This window comes from Centruroides sculpturatus, unplaced genomic scaffold (genome assembly GCF_000671375.1).
Source record: "Centruroides sculpturatus isolate CEXI.00-Female unplaced genomic scaffold, Cexi_2.0 scaffold1332, whole genome shotgun sequence".
Classification (NCBI taxonomy): Eukaryota; Metazoa; Arthropoda; class Arachnida; order Scorpiones; family Buthidae; genus Centruroides; species Centruroides sculpturatus.
In genome coordinates, this window is record NW_019385533.1 from 159971 (window position 1) to 172500 (window position 12530).

At 27.3% G+C, this 12530-nt stretch overlaps 1 protein-coding gene across 3 annotated transcripts; it reads right to left on the reverse strand.

Moving 5' to 3' along the window:
- Positions 1–4414: 4414 nt before the first annotated feature.
- On the reverse strand, positions 4415–10227 carry LOC111639897. Of its 3 annotated transcripts, none has more exons than XR_002759169.1 (3): positions 9923–10227; positions 7403–7602; positions 4415–5556 (listed from the first exon to the last, which is right to left on the reverse strand). XR_002759169.1 is itself a non-coding variant. In XM_023385847.1 (3 exons), the coding sequence occupies exons 1-2, from the start codon at positions 10188–10190 to the stop codon at positions 7436–7438; spliced, it is 435 nt and encodes a 144-aa protein (XP_023241615.1). In that variant the 5' UTR covers positions 10191–10227; the 3' UTR covers positions 6022–6157; positions 7403–7435. The 3 variants fall into 3 exon arrangements, 2 of the variants coding, with proteins under 2 accessions (XP_023241615.1, XP_023241614.1); XM_023385847.1 differs by lacking the exon at positions 4415–5556 and adding an exon at positions 6022–6157; XM_023385846.1 differs by lacking the exon at positions 4415–5556 and having other exon boundaries at positions 7264–7602.
- Between the last annotated feature and the right edge of the window lie 2303 nt (positions 10228–12530).

The window sequence follows — 12530 nt, forward strand, 5'->3', positions numbered from 1 at the left end:
CGGTGCGACTCCGGTTTACACAGGTTTTACTGTATTAAAATAATCTGGCAAATTGGCAAACCTCTTCAAAATAATAAATAATAAAAAAATATATTCTTAAATTGCTATTAAATTGCATATAAATTATATTCTAGTTTAATATATTAAATTAAAATTAAAATATTAAGTTACTGGCATTAAACTTGGGTCAATGTCAAGGTCTGGAGAATGGAATTATACAAAAGAAAAGAAAAAAAAAATTGCGACCTACATACATTTTTAATATAATTAAGCCAATAAATTTGGTTTTTTTTTAGTTGAAAAAAATAAATAATTTATTAAAAAATATATAAAACTTATCATTAGAATAATTATATCTACAATAACATAATGTACAGTAAAACCTGTCTTAAACGGAAATCTTACAAACGAGAGAAAAATACACATTCATTAACGTGCGATTCCGGTTCACACAGGTTTTACTGTATATTAATTAATTACAATTAAACAATTATCGATAAAATTTTATATTTCAACTCGTTAATTTTGAATGATTTTCCTTAAAATATTAACTTATTTATTAAATTAAAATTAAAATTCCAACAAATTTGTGGCACGTTATAGCTTCTTGGGACCCGAAAAAATTTGAATTAAGGGCCCTACGTACAGTATTAAATTCAGACAGGTAATTTTTGAGGGAAACATCCAGTTTCTTTATTGGTTTAACGCGATCTCTGGAGGGCCCCAAATTTATATTTCGATATTCTTACTACAGTAATGAGTTTATAAAAAATTGGTTTGGGGATCCAAGACAATTGCCCTTTTTGAACGTAGGGTAAAGCTCCAATGGAAATTTTCGATTAATTTAGGTTGTTTTTATCTCCTTCCCTGTAACGGAATTATTGACATCACGTAGATTTATTATGGAAAGGTTTGTATGTCAAGGAAAAAATATAAAGAACACGCCCTTAATCGAGAGTTGTTATCCGTGTCACTGTTCGTTTTACCCCCTTTTTTTCATTTATTATTCTGAATAACGTTTCCGTGGATTCGTGACTGTCTTTGTTTATCTTTATGCTATCGTTTTTCTTGCAGAATGCATGGGAGCTTATGCAGTTTCATTTCGTGTTCCTTTAAGGCCCTAGACGCAATTTTATTACAAGGGCCTTTGTAGAAACGCGTTTTTAAAATTAAAAAGATCATAAAATCTTTAAATAACAACTATTTTATTTACAATACATAACTTTTTAAACGTTTACTGAATTTTAGAAGCATATCATCTTTTCGTTGTGTAATTTTTGAGGCCCCCTGAGACGACGAGGCCCTAGTGGACCTACTGAGTAATCTGCCATCGAAGTAACAAGGATGAGAACAGTAACCCTCGCTTGTTTTCTTGTTAATGTAGAAAAGTAACGTTATATATATATTAGAAGATTGATTGTACTATAGGGCCATTTGAACCCGCTCTAGGTAGAGGAATTCCCTAAATTCTAGTATTTTATGTAAAATAAATCAAGCTGGCAAGGGCTCTTGCTGGACTTTTCTGGCACTCGAACAGGAGATTAAGGGAACCATTAGATAATAATATAAAAGTTATTTTTTAATAATAATTATAAAAAAACAAAAAGGCTCAATTTTGAGAGTTGAAATGAGCTTTTAAAAATATCATAAATGCCAATAAAGTGTAAAATTTCCATTAAGTCCGACCCGACTCGAGATACGATACATGACCCCCTTGAGTTACGTACTCCAAAATTTAATAGCATGAATGCCCCTTATATACAAGTTACTTTGCCAAATTTCTTTATCCCATCCTGATATTAAATGAAATGAATGTCAACACATAAACATACAGACAACACACCATACCAAACAATTCCCCCTTTTTTGACATTTTTGAATTTAAAGGATGCAAACCTAGAAAGTCCAATTTGGCACTATTACAATACTTTCCAGTGTTACGTTATAACTTTTAACAGGTGAAAAAATAAAATATAAATGTGATATAAATCAAACTCTGTTTTATTAATTTTATTAAATCTTTTTTATGGCTTTCAGAGATGAGGCCTGACAATTGTGAATAACGCTGTACCCTTCTCAGGTTGAATGAATCATAGCTGAAGCACAGCTCTGATCATGTTGTTCTTGCAAAACGTGAAGATGCTCGTGTTTTGCAAGAAACATTGTCTTGGAGTTAGAATTTTTTATAAGGATTGGCCTGGCCATTTAAGATTCTGCCCCTCATCAACTGGAGTAAACTTAGACGAACGTACAGTAAACATGGAAAAAAAAGGCTCTTTTAAAGCTCGTAAGACGAGAAATTGCTAAAAAGTATTAAAATGAGTAATTTTTGGCAAATTTTATTATTTAAAAATATATTATATAAAAGGTTTCCCTTCTTAAAATACTAAAAATGCAATGAAATAAATAATAGTGGGCCCTAAAAGTTTCTTTTTTCGATGTCCATTATACGCTTATCCAGGCTCATAATGAAAGTCGGTAGGAAGGTAAAACAGTGCCGTACAGTAGAATTTCATAAAAGAATTCTATGAAATTCTCAAAATACTTGTGAAGTGTAATTATAATTCCTCATATAAATAAACATTTTTTAAAAAAATCAATAACTTACCAAGATATTTATTAATTAAAATACCGCAATTTCCTGCGTATAAAAGGAAAAATTACTAGAACACAGCCTACATCTGGTTTCGAATTGACATTAAAACAATAACCGCCCACCAGTGACCAAGTGGATAAAAGCACTAAACACTGGTAGTTGGTCCTAGGTTCGAGCTGGTCATGTGGAGTTTTCCGGGTTTTTTTCACGTTTGTAATACACAAACAGTCGTCCCAGGAGGCATCCTCCCTCAATAGATCGCCCACATGTCACGTTGTCAACTAAATAAACCAAACCAACAAAGATAACCCACGGGTTATACAGTTACTGTGCTATTTCATTTTATTATAATGAATCGAAATAGAGTTCGTCTCAATTTTTTATGATGTAAATCTTTAATTGTGAACTTTAAAATAATTTATCATTCTAATTGGATAAACAATACATTCAATTAATTGATATGAGGTGACTTTTATTGCTTCTGTAATCATAAAAAAAAATGGAACCTTGAGCATTAGCAAGCATTAATTTCATCCAGAGCTAAAAGGACATTGGAATGTAATAAAAATGTTAAATATTTATACTGTTTTTAAATGTTAAACATTCAGAGCCTCCAAATTACTTGAAGCTTAAAGACTCACATGTATTACTTTGCTACTATAATCATGTTGAATGCCATTGATTGTTCACAATTTCATTTGATAGCAGCATTGATTCTGATTGCATCATTTGGCTTCCCAATTGAATGATCTTAAAGATAAGTGGTGCTCTTTTAGTGCTTTTTCTGTTCTGGAAGATCTGGATTCGAGTGTGAGTCACGAGTCATGCAACATATCTTTTACGCCTGGTCACAAGTGCCAAGATTTATTGATAAATCAGGCTTATCGATATTTTTCTTTGTTGAGTGACATAACAGAATGTGTTTTCTTGTTGTTGGCACGAAGACAGATAACATCACTAAAGAATCTATATTGAATTTGATTTGATTTTGTGAAGATCAATAAAATCAATTATTATTTTATCTTTGTTTTATAGGATTGATTCTAAAAATAGAAAATTTACTCCTGGAAGTATTTAAAAAGCACTAGAAGAGCACAACTTATCTTTAAGATCAATCAATACAATTTTATTATGTCATTGGAGATGTGTAATGGAAGTGTAGTTACTAGAAAAGTATTAAATCTGTTTTATCAGTTTTAAAAAATTCTATTATCTTTATAGGATAAGATCGCAAATATATTTATAGAATTTTACTTGCATTTTTTATAAATTTTTAAAATGTAATGTAGCTTCAATATAGCTTAAGGGAATCAATAGACACAGCAGAAAATATATCAGTAATGATTAAATCAAAAGTATAAGATTATAAATTAACTATAAAAAAGCTATAAATTTTTAATGTTTAAATTTTATTATAAAATTTATTAAAATAAATTAGTTGAACTTAAATCTAAAATTACTATTAATTTAATGTAAGTACCAAATTTGTTTATTCAAAATTAAATATTTAAACTAATAGCAAGTTTTTTTTAATTTTAATGTAAATAGACACATGTCCAAAACTTAAGGATGAACAACATTTGTACATGAATACAGAGAACTGTAAATGAATGAAGATAAATATGGCAAGAATTGTATTCCTCGACATCTAACACAGGGTAATGCAAACAACTTGTAAAATTTTATAAATTCAAAACAATAAAATTAAGTCTTTGGTGAAAGGTACATAGAGCACTTGGACATAGATGGAGAATGGATAGAAAGTACTTATCAATATTGGGTAGAGAGACCCAACAATATGGATATGTCCATCTGAATTGTGATGCAATACACAACATTGTGACTTGTCATATTCTTTCTAGTTATTGCCACTAACAAATGTATTCATTCCTAAGATTTGGACATTTGTTTTTTCTTCATATTTATAATTTAATTTTTATAGTTCCTATATGTTTTATTGAGAATATATTAATTATATAAAGTGACTGAATTCAAAATTAAAAACATTACAACAACACTCATTATATAACTTTTTATTTACAATAAATTAAACCAATGTGGCTTTAACTTTTTTCATGCCACTAACTAAACTAATAACATTTAATCATATAGAAAAAGCCATAATATATTTATATATTTCTACGTAACTATTAAAAAAGTTCATTTTGATAAAGGATTGCTTCCATGGGAAGCAAAACAACCCTATTTTTTAGCAGTGAATAGCATACAATAATATTCTTAGTTATGAATATTATCACAACAGCACAATACATTTGACTTCACAAATGTTTTTAAGTTATGAAATATTAAAATATACATCTATAAATAAAAAATATACTGCAACAGTAAAATGGAGATTCTTATGAAATGCATAAATCTTAAAAATTCAATTTATCACATTACAATTGTTATAAATTATTATTAAAGGTTTTAATATCCAGCAGTAGCTATTAATAAATGCAATGAATAATGCAAATCACAATCTCCTATACAAAATTGCTATTCTTCAACATCCGAAGAATTTTTATGGAATACATTTGTTTATAATCTCATATACTACTAAAAGTAATTACAAATGATAAGTACTCTACTATGAATTCAAGCTTACAAGTTTACGATAATGGCAAAGTTAACTAAAATAATTATAAATGAATCTAGGTCATTGAAAAATAAATAAACTATGCCTATCTGATATACACGTTCTTACTTCAATATATACTTACGGTATTTAAAACATTTCATTCATGCAAGTGTTTTGAAATTATTGGTCTATATCCCACATACTCTCATATAATTTTTGAATATTAGTAACAAAAATTATTTTAAATTAAAACCCCAAAGTTACTTAACTGTAAATATTTTCAGAATTCAAACAATCCAAGAACATAAATTACATTGAAAAGCTAACAGGCAGTCATAACAAATTTATGTTTTGATCTTCAGAAGAATTAATCACAAAGCTATAAAAAGAAAAATAAACAACATTATATGTAAAATATCAGTAATAGCTTGGTTTATATACATCCGTACTGTGCTTAAGTTTCAAAAAAACATACAAAATTAATTGCCTATATTCTTACACAACTTGAAAACATATCATCTACAGTGTTGGGTTGAATAGCCAATAATTAAAGTTAAAGTTAGTCAAAGTATAGTCAAAGTTAATTTCATACATTATCTTAATAATTTATTTATATAATTCAAATCTTTTTTCTTAAAAGGAATACAATTTTTAACTTTACTTTCATCAAAATTTGCCATTTAAAAAAGTTTCATCACATGTTACAATGGTTAATTATATTATAAAAGCTTGATGTTATGAAAAACAATTTGTATTAAAGTAACCATTCACATACATTTTAATATTATATTATGAAATTTTAACATGAAATATGAAAATTAATAAATATATTGTTACAAAAGCAGATAAGTAGTTACAAATTACAAAAATATAATTTTCAAGCCTAATAATAATATCCTTAAATAATATTTATATTAACTTGCACTATAATTCAATCAATATCAATTCAGAGGTTTTTATTCTTTCCCTCTTAGTGAATACTGAAAGAAATTTTTTGAAATATTTTAATATAAAATATTTGCATTTTTGCATATTTTAAATATAAATATAATTTGTTACAGCATTTATAAAAAAAAAAATTACTATAAATTTTTGATAAATATACTCATTAAGTTTTAATTATATTAACTTAATGTCTAAAAAATTTGATTGACAATACAAACTATTAGACAGAAAGTCATTTTTGTCACTAGTAAATATTTTACTGTGTTAAAATAAATAAATTTATTAAAAAATATTTATCTTCTTAATAGTTTAAAAAGTTTTGTATTTAAAAATCAATTACAAAAATTAGATTTAGATTTAATGTTTTGTTAGACAAAATTCTGTTTGCTAATATTGAATTTATCACTCATTAAATTTTAATATATTTTACATCTGTATAAACTATTCAATATTAAATAAAAATCATAAATCATGAACATATAAAGTCTCAAATAAAAGTATCAATCATGTGATTTTTATCATGTTTTAAATAATTTAACAGTTATAAATTTATTTTTAAAAAATTCTTATTAAAAATAAGGATATTCTTTATTGATTTTAACAGAATAATTAAAGATATTTTTAAGTTGTTAAGCATATGCTTAAATTTGATTTATTTTTAGTTATATTTCACTAATTTATTAATTAATGAACATAAATATAACCTGAAAACAATCCAAACTTTACATTTCAGTTTGCAGTAGATTTGTGCTTTAATTACATTATGTGTGTGTATATTATTTTACATTGTCTTTTAAAAATTGTTTTTATATTTAATAAAATACACAGTTTGAATGCTCTTGTTATTCTTTCTGATATTAGCAATAATTATTAAAAAATGTTCATATAGCAAAATTATTTGGAAATGTAAATCATATGGTAAAATTACCTTACAACGTGGTAAAATGTTATGAATATTTATGCACAGTTTAATTCTATCCATATTATTTTAGTTTGTTGTGATATTAATTAGTAACTAACATCTATATATAATAGAATATAATTAAAATATAATTTGTGAGGGTAAAAATTTGTTTTTATTTGTTACTATTCTAAACTTGCTTTAAGTTCATAATTTATTATAATTTTTGATGTTACAAAATAATACAAAACATAAAAATTGTGTGTATTTATCAAAATACTCATTAAAATTCAGAAAATTTAATTAAAAGAAATGTGATGAGAATTCAGCAAATAACTGATATAATATATATATTTTTTATAATGATATATATTATTACCTTTCTTAACATTATAATATACTGAAGAGTATTTTAAATATAGTGACCAAAACAACGAGGTACATGTCTATTAATGTCATGAAGCATTTGAATTCCAAATGAACTTTGATGCTGAACAATACATGGTATCATTGGTTCCTCAGAAGGTATACCAGAAGTACTATTACAAAGCACTGATGGATTGGAATAGAGTTCAGATTCTATTGAAAGAAAAATAATGCAATCACTTATGATATAACATATGTTTTATTATGTAAAAATCAAAAAATTTATCACTAAAATTCTACATTTAATGTGTTTGAGAATCATACAAGTTTTTTAATTTATACTTTTTAAATATAAAAAATTTAAGAATTTAAATGTTATTAAATATAACTTATACAAAAAATAACTACATTAATACCATATAATTATTAAATATTAATTATTTTTCTTTGATTTCCACAAAACTATAGAATATGGAAATTTCTCAGAAATGTAGTAAGAATAAGAATTTCTTTAACAATTAATCTACAGAAAAAAGTGAAAAATATTGAATTTTTAAATATAAACATTTAATATTTTATGTATAATTTGAATTGATCATTTAGAAAAAAAAAATACTATTTGAATTTCCTATATTAATTAACATATAAGATATTATAAACTTGCAATTCCTAAATAATGATGATATAGCTATAAATTATAACTCTCATGAATTCAGCATACAAATTTAAATTAATCTGCTTAAAAAAGTTTAACAAAATGAAATCATTTTCATCTCTGATGAGAAATCTTCTCAAATCTATGCAAGCTATTAATCATAAATATTACAATAATTAAGCACACAGTAATTACTGAATTGATAAATGAGGAGCTTTAATGAAGCACATTCAATGGGCTTTTTTTGTTAGTATCAATGATTTATTTGCTAAAAAGTTAAAACAAACAACTGTAGTTTTAAATTCTCTTTGTTTTAACACCTTTCTATAATTTACTATATAAACAGATGTTATAGCCTATTAGTAGAAAATGCTGAAGAGTATCTGTACTATTTTGTTTGTGTTTTTCTACATATAAGTATATGTAGTAAATTTAGTAATATGTAGTAAATTAACAAAAGTATATGTTCTTGTAAATTTTGCATGTGACCAACATATTACTTGTTCGAATTGTATTCAGTGTGCACGTATGGTCCTGTGCTCATAAGAGTAGAAACAATATCACAATAGATGCTTTCAAATCATCCCATAATCAAAATATTAACAAGTAATGTCAAAGACAAAAATATTCACACTATAGGGAATAAACGGAAGAAAAAAATATTTGTACTGAAACAAAACCTGTACTTAGAAATCATGTTTTTACTATAAACATATTATTCTGCATAGTCCAAGAAATTATATAAATTTTATTTGCATATTGCTCTTTTAAATATTGCTAAAAATATATTCACATGCAAACTTTTTAATCTACATTATATTGTTTGAATTTCACAACACTCCTTTTTAAGTTATTAAAAAAAATATATAAACATTTTCCAACTCTTTACACTTCAAATATATGCACTCATATCACTCATGATGCTATATCATAAATAAACAAGATAAATATACACAATCAAATTACCATTAGTATTAGATAAATATATTATTCCAATTATTGTTCTTGTGTGTTTGCAGCAATTAATCTATGTAAGAAAATTAATTAACTAAACTACTTTTAAATAATTAGACCATGTAAAAAAAATCCAGCGAGTTGCATTACTTTCCTGGTAGTAAAGTTAAAATTGTAGAGGGCACCAACGGTTATGAAATTTTATTTAAAACTTTTAATATTATGAATTATTATAAATTGGTAAAAAGCTTAATTTTCAGAGTGAAGATGAGTTTTATAAAAAATTGTAAATGCTAACAAGTAAAATCTTCAATTAAGTGTGATCCCACTCAAGATAAGACACACAATCCTCTCTGTCTTCCCACTGTCCTTTATCTTTAACTGCCAAAATTTAATAGTATAAACACTATTAATCCCACACCTTCTTGCAATATTTCAGAAAGTTTTGACAAAATGTACAGGAGTTGTTAAGCTTCAAAGTAAGTGAAGAAAATCATGCCCCTCACACACATTGATATGCATACATATTGAAAAAAAATTCAACATTTTTGCATTTCTTGATGTTTCAAGATCCCAAGTCCAAAAATGTAAAAATCTTGGGGAGATCAGTTTTCTTGGCCAATCATCAAACATTTCCTCTGTTATATATAACAGTCAGGAAAGTAAAAGTAATATATGAGTAATAGTTTAATTATTACACAAAAATGTATACTAGGTGATCAAAAATACTTGAAATTGCTAGTAGTCGTAATAGCAGTGTGAGAGGTTTGGTGATACTGCAAGTCCAAGTTGGAAATGCTAAGAGCTGGACATAACTGTTGCACCATTGGTTCATAGCATTGCCAAACTTTTTATGCCATTTTTGAATTTGAGAACATGTATAACAAATTATATTTAATAAAAGACAGACAATAAATCACTTACCATTTAGTTTTTTTCTTTTTGAAATTTCTGAATCATCTTCAGTAAATGATCTTTTCCTACTATTTTTTATATTTTGCGAAGAAATTTCATACTGCATATTGGAACAGTCTTTTTCTACTGAATTTATATCATTATTTATAGATTTAATTTCTGACAGAATAGAAAGCGGCAAATGAAATTCAGCAGTAAAATTTTTCATCACAGTTTGCAAGATGTTTTCTGCATCTGTCAAATTTTTTGTAGCAATGCATTCATTAATCTTGTCCATTAATACTGTTAAAATGGAATTACCACATACTGTTGCTAATTCAATAGGACTCTGATNTTTGTGGCACGTTATAGCTTCTTGGGACCCGAAAAAATTTGAATTAAGGGCCCTACGTACAGTATTAAATTCAGACAGGTAATTTTTGAGGGAAACATCCAGTTTCTTTATTGGTTTAACGCGATCTCTGGAGGGCCCCAAATTTATATTTCGATATTCTTACTACAGTAATGAGTTTATAAAAAATTGGTTTGGGGATCCAAGACAATTGCCCTTTTTGAACGTAGGGTAAAGCTCCAATGGAAATTTTCGATTAATTTAGGTTGTTTTTATCTCCTTCCCTGTAACGGAATTATTGACATCACGTAGATTTATTATGGAAAGGTTTATATGTCAAGGAAAAAATATAAAGAACACGCCCTTAATCGAGAGTTGTTATCCGTGTCACTGTTCGTTTTACCCCCTTTTTTTCATTTATTATTCTGAATAACGTTTCCGTGGATTCGTGACTGTCTTTGTTTATCTTTATGCTATCGTTTTTCTTGCAGAATGCATGGGAGCTTATGCAGTTTCATTTCGTGTTCCTTTAAGGCCCTAGACGCAATTTTATTACAAGGGCCTTTGTAGAAACGCGTTTTTAAAATTAAAAAGATCATAAAATCTTTAAATAACAACTATTTTATTTACAATACATAACTTTTTAAACGTTTACTGAATTTTAGAAGCATATCATCTTTTCGTTGTGTAATTTTTGAGGCCCCCTGAGACGACGAGGCCCTAGTGGACCTACTGAGTAATCTGCCATCGAAGTAACAAGGATGAGAACAGTAACCCTCGCTTGTTTTCTTGTTAATGTAGAAAAGTAACGTTATGTATATATTAGAAGATTGTTTGTACTATAGGGCCATTTGAACCCGCTCTAGGTAGAGGAATTCCCTAAATTCTAGTATTTTATGTAAAATAAATCAAGCTGGCAAGGGCTCTTGCTGGACTTTTCTGGCACTCGAACAGGAGATTAAGGGAACCATTAGATAATAATATAAAAGTTATTTTTTAATAATAATTATAAAAAAACAAAAAGGCTCAATTTTGAGAGTTGAAATGAGCTTTTAAAAATATCATAAATGCCAATAAAGTGTAAAATTTCCATTAAGTCCGACCCGACTCGAGATACGATACATGACCCCCTTGAGTTACGTACTCCAAAATTTAATAGCATGAATGCCCCTTATATACAAGTTACTTTGCCAAATTTCTTTATCCCATCCTGATATTAAATGAAATGAATGTCAACACATAAACATACAGACAACACACCATACCAAACAATTCCCCCTTTTTTGACATTTTTGAATTTAAAGGATGCAAACCTAGAAAGTCCAATTTGGCACTATTACAATACTTTCCAGTGTTACGTTATAACTTTTAACAGGTGGAAAAATAAAATATAAATGTGATATAAATCAAACTCTGTTTTATTAATTTTATTAAATCTTTTTTATGGCTTTCAGAGATGAGGCCTGACAATTGTGAATAACGCTGTACCCTTCTCAGGTTGAATGAATCATAGCTGAAGCACAGCTCTGATCATGTTGTTCTTGCAAAACGTGAAGATGCTCGTGTTTTGCAAGAAACATTGTCTTGGAGTTAGAATTTTTTATAAGGATTGGCCTGGCCATTTAAGATTCTGCCCCTCATCAACTGGAGTAAACTTAGACGAACGTACAGTAAACATGGAAAAAAAAGGCTCTTTTAAAGCTCGTAAGACGAGAAATTGCTAAAAAGTATTAAAATGAGTAATTTTTGGCAAATTTTATTATTTAAAAATATATTATATAAAAGGTTTCCCTTCTTAAAATACTAAAAATGCAATGAAATAAATAATAGTGGGCCCTAAAAGTTTCTTTTTTCGATGTCCATTATACGCTTATCCAGGCTCATAATGAAAGTCGGTAGGAAGGTAAAACAGGGCTAGTACAGTAGAATTTCATAAAAGAATTCTATGAAATTCTCAAAATACTTGTGAAGTGTAATTATAATTCCTCATATAAATAAACATTTTTTAAAAAAATCAATAACTTACCAAGATATTTATTAATTAAAATACCGCAATTTCCTGCGTATAAACGGAAAAATTACTAGAACACAGCCTACATCTGGTTTCGAATTGACATTAAAACAATAACCGCCCACCAGTGACCAAGTGGATAAAAGCACTAAACACTGGTAGTTGGTCCTAGGTTCGAGCTGGTCATGTGGAGTTTTCCGGGTTTTTTTCACGTTTGTAATACACAAACAGTCGTCCCAGGAGGCATCCTCCCTCAATAGATCGCCCACATGTCA